Genomic DNA, 8,553 nt, shown 5'->3' with positions numbered 1-8,553 from the left:
TGAGCCCCCCAAAGCCCCTCCCCAGCCCTCGGGCCGGCACTCACAGTGACGCAGGAGTAGACGGCGCAGACGAAGAGGATGGCGGCGAGGAGGATGAAGATGCTGACGTAGACACCGAGCATCAGCGGGGAGCTGGGGAGAGGTGGGGGGTGAGTGACGGGCTCGGGGGGTCCAGGGCCGGGGTTTTTGGGGGGCTGCAGAACTCACTGGGGGAACACCAGGATCTGGAGGCAGCAGATGAAGCAGAAGACCAGGAGGGTGCAGGCCACGTAGCCACCGAAACGGTCATCGATCTTCTTGGAGTACTGAGGGGAGAGGGGGAGGTGGGACGGGGGAATCCCATGGGATGGGATGGAGGGGGACAGGGGGGACCCCAGGGGAAGGATGGAGGGGGACTGAGGGGATACCAGTGGACAGGATGGAAGGAAACAGGGGGCAACCTGGAGGATGAGATGGAGGAAACAGGAGGACCCCAGGGGATGGGATGGGGGGAAACTGGGGGATGGGATGGTCCCCGAGGGGTTCAGGGGATGGGATGGGATGAGGTTGAGAAGGTGCAGGGTCCATGGACCAGCACACAGAAGATGCCAGGGGATGAAGGTGAGATGGGAGGGACAAAGGTGCTGATGGGAGGGACAAAGGTGCTGATGGGGCCAGAACTGAGGGGACTTCAGAGGACAGAGGTGGCCCTCAGGGCTGGGGCAGAGGGGACAGAGGGCCTCTCACCTTCTTCTCCAGCTCAGGCGTCTGGAAGGTGAGCAGGAACTTCTTGACATGGTCCTTGCGGAGCTGGTCGATGCTGCGGGCGTCGATGGCCCGGCTCAGGAACTCGTCCACCTCGTCCTCGGGGTTCAGGGCCTCCTGGGCACCTCGGCTGGGGACACAGAGGGGTCAGGATCCCCCAAGACCCCTGTCTCTGCCCCAGGGAAGGGCCCAGCCGTGCCCCCCCGGGGTGCCCTGGCATGGGGACACTTACTTGTCCTTGCTGGAGTCATCGATGCCCTGGGAGACACAAGGAGATGGGGGTGTCAGGGACACTGGCACGGATGGGGGGGCCCCCCCACGGATGACAGGGACATGGGGCATCCCCCAGGGTCACCCAGGATGGGGGACGGAGTCCCAGGGGTCACCAGGATGGTGGGGGGAGGGTCCCCAAGGGTCTGCAGAGGGAGGAGGGAGGGGTCTGGGGGTGACGTCTGACACCAGTGGTCCCCAAGGCTGGTGAGGACAGGGGGGATCCCTGAGGTCTGTTGAGGATGGGGGAGACACTGGGGGGGTCCCCATGGGCTGATGAGGACAGGGGGGATCCCCAAGGTCTGCTGAGGATGGGGTGGCACCCCAGGCTCCCCCGAGGCCTGCAGGGAGCAGGAGGAAGCCACAAGATCCACGGGCAGGGCTGGGGAAGCCACGGGCAGCCCCGGAAGGGCAGCGAGCAGCCGATACCGCTGCGGTGGGGTCCCCCCCGTGCCCAATACCACCCCCCCGAGGCCACTCACCATCTGCCGGAAGGCCTTGGAGTCCTTGGTGCGGGAGAAGGAGCGCTCGGGCACCCAGCGCGGCACCAGCCCCTCGGTGGAGTTGGCACGAGCGCGCTGCAGCTTGGCCAGGATGGCCTTCTCCTCCTTCTGCGGGGGGACACGGGGCTGTGAGGAGCGGGGAGGTGGCGGGGGAGGGGAAACCCCGGCTCTCCCACCCCCCCTGGGACCCCCTCCCCGCAACCTTCCCCACGCAGACTCACGCGCTTCTGGCTGCAGCCCACGATGAGGAAGGTCTCGATGTTGTGCTCCTTGAGGTAGGCGTTGCGCTCGCCCCCGTGCCCCGGCTCCACCTCGTAGTCGCCGTTCAGGTACTGCAGCGTCGCCCAGGTGATGTGGATGCGCCTGGGGAGGCAGGATGTGAGCCCCCCCCCCGCCCTGCTCCACACCCCCTGCCCCCCCAGTCCAGCCCCTTCCCCGCCCCGGCTCACCCAGCTTTGCCTCCCGCTTCCATGTGGTTGGCGAGGGTGACGTCGTTGGACCAGACATCGAACTGCCACTTGCGCAGCCCCAGGACCCCGCAGTGCACCCGCCCGCTGTGGATGCCCACGCGCATGTTCACGTTCACCCCCGTCACCTCACGCACCAGCCTGCGGATGGCACGGGCGCCACGTCACCCCTGGGCGCCCCCAGGGCACCCCCAGTCACACCGTGACACCCCCCAGGCCCCACGGCCCAGACTGGGGGAGCGCCAGCACCAGGAATGGGCACAGCCCCCCCCCACCCCCGGCACTGCAGTGGCACCGGGGACGTGCCAGCACCAGGGATGGGCCCTGGGGGACAGGCACAGCACCCCCCCAAGCTCTGCCCCCACTCACGAGATGGCCTCGATCATGTCGACCCCCATCTCCACGCAGCAGTGGGCGTGGTCCCCCCGCGCCTCGGGCAGCCCCGACACGCAGTAGTAACAGTCCCCCAGGATCTTGATGCGCAGGCAGTGGTTCTCCTGGGGGGCACAGGCAGGTCAGGGGGGCTCAGGGAACACCCCAAACCCCCCCCCCTCCCCCAGCCCCTCCACTCACCGCCGCCAGCTTGTCGAAGCGGGCGAAGAGCTCGTTGAGCGTCATGACCAGCTCCTGGGCCGTGCACTGCGAGGCCAGGCTGGTGAAGCCCTCGATGTCCGCGAAGAGGATGCTGCCAGGAGGAAGAGTGTGGGCTGGGGAGGGTCCACACACCCCCCCTGGGCCCCCCCCTCCCCTGCTGACACCCCCAAAACCTCGCCCGCACCCCCGTCCCCCACGGTACCTGACGTTGTCGTGCTTCTGGATGTAGATCTTGTGGAACATCATGTCCTCCTTCTTGGTGTTGATGTCCTCCTTCATCTCCATGGCCACGTGCTGCGGCAGCACCGAGAGCAGCAGCCGCTCCTGCACCCGCAGCAGCATCATCAGGGGAGGGGCTGAGACCTCTGGGACCCCCCCCCAGCCCGGCACAGGGACCCCCCATCCCACCTGCTGCCGGTTCTCCCGCTGGAGGTGCAGCCGTGCCTGGATGTAGCCGCGGGTCTCCTGGAAGGCCTGACGCTGCGACACCTCGGCAGGGTAGTGGGTGCAGACCCCCACCACGTTGGTGCAGAGGAAGATCAGGGCGTTGGCGCTGAGCTGGGGGGGGGGGGAGGTCGGCTCAGTGTGACACACACCCCCCCCAGCCAGCTCTGCACCCCAAAAACCCTGTCTCTGGTATGGGGGGGGTGCTGTTAAGAGCAGCAAAGAGGGGATGTGGGGCAGCAGGGGATATGTGGACCCAAGGCAGGGGGATGTGGAGATGCAAGGACCTGGGGACACAGGGGACAGGGGGAACAGGGGGCCATGGGGATGGAGGAAACCAGACAAGGGGGGATATAACGATGCAGGAACCCAGGGCAAGGGGGACACGGGGACCTGGAGCAGGGTGGGTCATGAGGACACCCTCTGGAAGCGGAGGAAGTCGGGAAGCAGAGATGGCTGCAGTGGGAGCTGCGGTTTCCCCCCTGTCCCAGTCCCCTGGGATCGGAGCCAGAGCTATTTATAGCTCTCCAACACACTGAGGGGGGGGGCCTCGCACCCCCCCAGCCCCCTCAGATCCCTCTGGAAGCCCCATCGCTCCCACCCTGCGGGGGTGAACCTCACCCAGAGGGGCTGCCCCTCCCGTGACCCCCAAAGCCCCGCTGGCCTCGGATCCCCCCGTCATCGCGTTCCTCACCCTGTGCCCCACAGGGATGGCACGTGGGCCAGGCCCCGGCCAGGCAGGGCGAGGGTGACGGTGACGAGCGGCCCCGTGCAAGGAGGGGGAGCACAGCAAGGGGCTGCCGGGGCTGGGAACACCCAGCCCTGGGGTGGGGGACTCCTCTGTGCCCACAGCACCCTGTTGGCAGCACCCAGCACCCCAGAGGGGCAGGACAGGGGACACTGCCAGCATCCCAGCACCCCTGGGATACAGCCCCCTCCCCGCCCCGATGCCCTGGCCCTGCGTCCCCTCCTCAGGGATTTCCGCCAACCCCACAACAGGGGCTTTGTGGGTGCCCCCCCTCCCCTGGTGCAGCCCACAATGGTGGGTCTGTGCCAGGACGAGGGGCCCCTCCTGCCCCACGGGGGCTGCGGCAGCAGAGAGACCCCTGGTCACGCCACAGGCCCCTGGCATGGGACCTTCCCCGGGACCTGCAGCCAAGGGGCCCCTCCCACGTCCAGAATTTTCCGCCATCAAGTGCAAAACCACCCCAGTGTTGCAGGAAGGGACTCGGGGAGCTGCCGGGTCCCAAGAGGGGGGTACCCCCAGGCGGGCAGGACCCTCCGGGCGCAGCCCCCCTCCCTGTGTGTGTGTGTGTGTGTGTGTGTGTGTGTGTGTCCTCTGCCCTACCTGCTTCCAGAGGAAGGGGTCGGCGGCGTTGCGGTGCCAGGCGATGGCGAGGTGCAGGGCGGAGAGCAGGACCCCGGCCAGCACGGCCGCCCTCATCCGCACCGGCAGCAGCGTGTACGTGATGTAGATGAAGAAGACGCTCCACCAGACGCCCTCGGCCGCGCTCCGGGGGGACACGGCCACCGTCCCCAGCGCCTGCACCCCGGCCAGCAGCCCCAGCACCACGTAGCTCACCACCCACATGTAGTCCTGGGGGAAGGCGCTGCGGCTGCACAGCACCATGAGGAGCAGGAACAGGGCCGTGGCCCCGGCCAGCGCCGCCACCGCCGGCACGTGCGGGGCGCCGGGCAGGCAGAGGAAGAGCAGCATCACCCCGCAGACCAGCACCAGCACCCCCATCAGCACCGTCAGGCTGCTCTGGTTCATCTGGAAGAAGTAGCGTTGGTAGAGCCGCTCCAGTTTGGCCGACTGGAAGCGCTTGGAGCGGAAAACCTGGAGCAGCCGCCGCCAGCACTCGCCGGCCGACGGCCGCCCCTCGTGTCCCCCGACCCCCTTCGGGCCCTTGGCCTCGCCGTCCTCCAGGGCCGCGTCCACCGATTTGAGTCCCAGGTCGCCCGCGGGCCCCTTCTTGCCGTAGTGGTCCTCCTGCCAGGTGCAGCGCATTCCCCGGGGGGGTCCCGCGCCCCTCTCCATCTCAGGGTCCTGCAGGCAGCTCATGTAGCGGGGGCCGCAGAGGCCGGCGCGGGGCCGGGGGCCCTTCTTGCCGTTGCGCTCCCCCCATGCCGTCTTCCGCTCGTCCACCTTGGGCACCAGGATGCCGCTGAACCACGACATGCTGCGGGCACCGGGGCGGGGGTCAGCGCTCAGGCCCCCGCCCTGACACCCCCAGCGGGACCCCGGAGCTCACGGGGCTGCGAGGCCTCACAAGGGGCAGAGCGTCCTGCGTCCCGCTCCACCCTGGAGGGTGCAGACCCCAAGTCCCAGCTCTCCCACCACCTTCATGGCCCCCGTGGGAACGGCCGGTGCTGCGTTGCCGGTGCCAGAACCCCCGGTGCCCAGAGCCGGGTGGCCGGTGCTCGGTGCCAGTATCCCGGTGCTGGGTTCCCGGTTTCCCGGTGTCCCGGTGCGTGGCCCTGCCGAGGCCGCCCCGAGCCCGCCCTCCCCGGCGCAGCGACCTGCGACAAAGCTGGGACCGACCCGGGCGTCCCGGCCCTGTTTGTCTTGAACGGCGGCCAAGGAGCTGCACCGGGCACGGCCGCCCCGGGGCACCGGGAACCAGCCGGGACGTGGCAGCCCGGTCCCAGCCGGCCCCGGTAGGAGCGGGCGAGCGGCGGTGGGGAACGGACACCGGGAAGGGCCGGCCCCGGTGGCGGCGGTTGCCTCTCTCCGTCCCTCCCTCCCTCGCTCCCTCCCTCCCCGCTCCGGGCACGGAAGCCCCGCCGAGCCCGGCCCGTTCATCAGGACCCGCCAGCGCCCTCCCGCCGCCGCACCGGCCGCTCCCGCCGCACCGACAGCTCCGGCCGCACCGGGACCCCCCCGCCGAGCACCGCACAGCCCCCCCGGCGCCGCACCGCTCCCGCCGCCCCGGGGCCCAGCCCGGTGTCGCCCTCCCCCGCCCTAATCCCAGTCCCAGTCCCAATCCTAGTCCCGGTCCCGATCGCGGTCCCCGCCGTCGCCCCGATCCGGCCCCCCCTCCCTCCCGCCGCCGCTCCCGGTCGGCCCCGCTCACCTCCGCCTCCGGCGCCGCCGCCCGCGGGGCCCCGCGCCCCGCCACGGCCCCGCCGCCGCCCGCTCCTACACGGCGGCCGCGCCGCGTCCCCGCCGCCCCATCCCGCGCCCAGGCCGGGCCCCCGGTGGCGGTGGCGGCCCCGGTCCCGGTCGCGGCCGCGCAGCCCCGGCCCGCCCCGGCCGGTGCCCGCCCCCCCCCCCCCCCCCCCCCCCCCCCCCCCCCCCCCCCCCCCCCCCCCCCCCCCCCCCCCCCCCCCGCCCGGATCCGCTCCCGGGCGCTCCCGGCCAGCGGCCTTAAAGGCGCAGCGGCGGCGGCGGGAACGGCCCGGTACGGCCCGGAGCGGCGGGGAGGCGCGGGCGGACCCGCACCCCCGGGGGCTGCGCACACGCACACGGGCACGGACACGCACACACGGACACGCCGCGCCGAGGCGACATGGCGGGGACAAGAGGGGACACGCGCGGCCGGGGCCCCCCGTGTCCGCACCCCCCGCCCCCCCCCCCGTGTCCGCACAGCCCCCCTCTCTGAGTGTGCCGCTTGCACACCCACCCCGCTGTCCCCCCGTGTCTCCCCCTTGCACACCCGCCCCGCGTGCATCTCCGCACCCCCCCTTGCACGCGCACGCAGCGCACCCCAATGTGCAACACGCATCCCCACGCGCGCCCCCGGCGTGCACACACACCCCTGTGCACAAGCACGCACCGCCTTGCACACACACACACACACAGATGCACAAGCGTTTTGCATCCCCCCCCCTTGCACACGCAGACACCCCTTGTACACACACCCCCACACCCCTGCACCTTCACACCCCCTTGCACATTTACACCTCCTTGCACATTTACATCCCTTTGCACACACACCCCCCCTTGCACACGCGTGCAGTCCCGTTGCACACTCGCACGTGCACCCCTCTGTGTGTGTGTGTGCACACAAACACGCCCGGATTCCCCGTGCCCGCACACCTGGGCACACCTGGCGTGCGCTCAGGGATTCATGCACACCCTCCTTGCACACACACACACACACACAAAGGCACCTTGCACACACACCTGTACACACACACACACACCCCTACAGTGCCGATACACCCCTTCACACACCCCCTTGCACACACACCCCCTTACACACTCGCAGACCCCCTTACACACACATGCCCCTTGCAGACGCACCCCCCATTTCCAAGCACTCTGTGCCCAGTTCACACAGGGCACCCCCTCACCGTGGTCCCCGCCAGCCCCCCAGCCCTATACCCCACGAGTGGGCGTGGGTCAGGCCTTGGCACCCCCATTCCCCCGTTCCCGGACCCCTCCGTGCCCCCCCTTCCCTCCCCCGCAGCGGCGGCGCCGGGCCCCGCAGCCCCCCCCGCTCCGGCGCCGGGCCCCGGGGAGCGCTGATTAATCATTAATTAGCAGCCGCCAGCGGGGCCGTGTCCCTGCGGCCCCACGCGGAAGTCCCGGCGCGCGGGGGGGTGGGGGGGCCCACGCTGGGGCTCCGTGGGGTTCTCGGTACCCCCTTTCCCGCGGCCCCCCCGGCCCGTCGCTCCGGTCCGGTGATGCTGCAGCACCGGAACCGGCCGCCCCCGTGGGCATGGCGGGGACACGGGGCGTGGGGTGGGTGGGCTGCTTCTCCCCACGGCTCCGCCTGCCCCACGCGGAGGTCTAGGGGGGGCAGGTGCTCCCTCTGGGTGGTGTATACCCCCGGGGGGGGGCAAAAAACCCCGAGCGGGAGAACACGGTGGGATGCAGGTGGTGGGGCTCCCGCATCCCCGCACACGCGTGGGCACGGCTGCGGCGGCCCCGGGGGGGCTCCTCTTTGCCGGCACCGCCCGGCCGGTCCCCGCAGCACTGCGGGTTGCAGGGAGGGTCCGTTCCCGGTGCCCTCCGGTGGCTGCCCAGCTGCGGGGGCGCGGACCGGCCGCCGCGGGGATGGGCGCGGGGGCGGGCAGGCGGGGGCGGGGACGGCCGGGACGCCCCGGCGGCCCCGTGTGATGCGGAGCGCGGCAGTGGCGGCGGCGGCGGCGCGGCCCTTCCCGGCGGAGCGCCGCGGTCCGGTGCGGGGCGGCCCCGCCGGCATCCCGGGGGCTCCGGTGGGTGCCGCCGGGGATGTCCGCCCCGGCGCAGCCTGATGCTCCCGGCTCCTTCCAGGTGAGCGGACCGGAGCCCTCCCGGCCGTCGCGGGCCCGGTGCGGCCCGGTTCGGTTCTTCCCGCAGCGAGGGGGGCCGCCGGTGGCAGCGCCGTGGCGGAGCCACGCCGCCCGGTAACCGCCCGGTGCCGCCCGGTAACCGCCCGGTGCCGCCCGGTGCTCACCGGCCGCTCTCCCCGCAGAGCCCCCGGAGGCTCCCGAAGCGCAAGAGCCGCTTCAAGCGCTCGGACGGCAGCACCTCGTCCGACACCACCTCCAGCATCCTCCGCAGGCAGGTGAGCGGGCCGGATCCGACACCGGCACCGGCA

The 8,553-nt window shown here is 71.4% G+C and overlaps 2 protein-coding genes across 3 annotated transcripts in view; one reads left to right on the top strand and one right to left on the bottom strand.

Annotated features, from left to right (window-relative positions):
- Window positions 1–44: 44 nt before the first annotated feature.
- Window positions 45–6,135, bottom strand: LOC114071073 (adenylate cyclase type 6-like; the record flags this gene model as incomplete). The annotated part of the gene is made up of 13 exons (XM_027908745.1): window positions 6,100–6,135; window positions 4,371–5,205; window positions 2,987–3,136; window positions 2,781–2,902; window positions 2,558–2,669; window positions 2,354–2,481; window positions 1,967–2,125; window positions 1,739–1,880; window positions 1,497–1,625; window positions 977–1,002; window positions 727–874; window positions 208–305; window positions 45–132 (listed from the first exon to the last, which is right to left on the bottom strand). Coding segments are annotated over exons 2-13 (2,136 nt in total), but the record flags the coding sequence as incomplete, so codon positions are not given.
- Window positions 6,136–8,140: 2,005 nt separating this feature from the next.
- CACNB3 (calcium voltage-gated channel auxiliary subunit beta 3) overlaps window positions 8,141–8,553 on the top strand; it is a 7,829-nt gene continuing 7,416 nt past the window's right edge. The window contains exons 1-2 of one of the 2 annotated variants that reach the window (XM_027908758.1): window positions 8,141–8,246; window positions 8,428–8,513. In XM_027908758.1, the coding sequence (XP_027764559.1) occupies window positions 8,205–8,246; window positions 8,428–8,513 (128 nt within the window). In that variant the 5' untranslated portion in view covers window positions 8,141–8,204. Of the gene's footprint in view, window positions 8,247–8,427; window positions 8,521–8,553 lie in introns of both variants that reach the window. The other variant, XM_027908757.1, reaches the window with a different exon arrangement.

The sequence above is a fragment of the Empidonax traillii genome, unplaced genomic scaffold, assembly GCF_003031625.1.
Source record: "Empidonax traillii isolate 1590-97213 ecotype Southwest subspecies unplaced genomic scaffold, ASM303162v1 scaffold1827:size69398, whole genome shotgun sequence".
In the NCBI taxonomy this organism is placed as follows: domain Eukaryota; kingdom Metazoa; phylum Chordata; class Aves; order Passeriformes; family Tyrannidae; genus Empidonax; species Empidonax traillii.
Note: the sequence above shows the minus strand (reverse complement) of the source record. Positions and strands in the feature narration are given on the sequence as shown.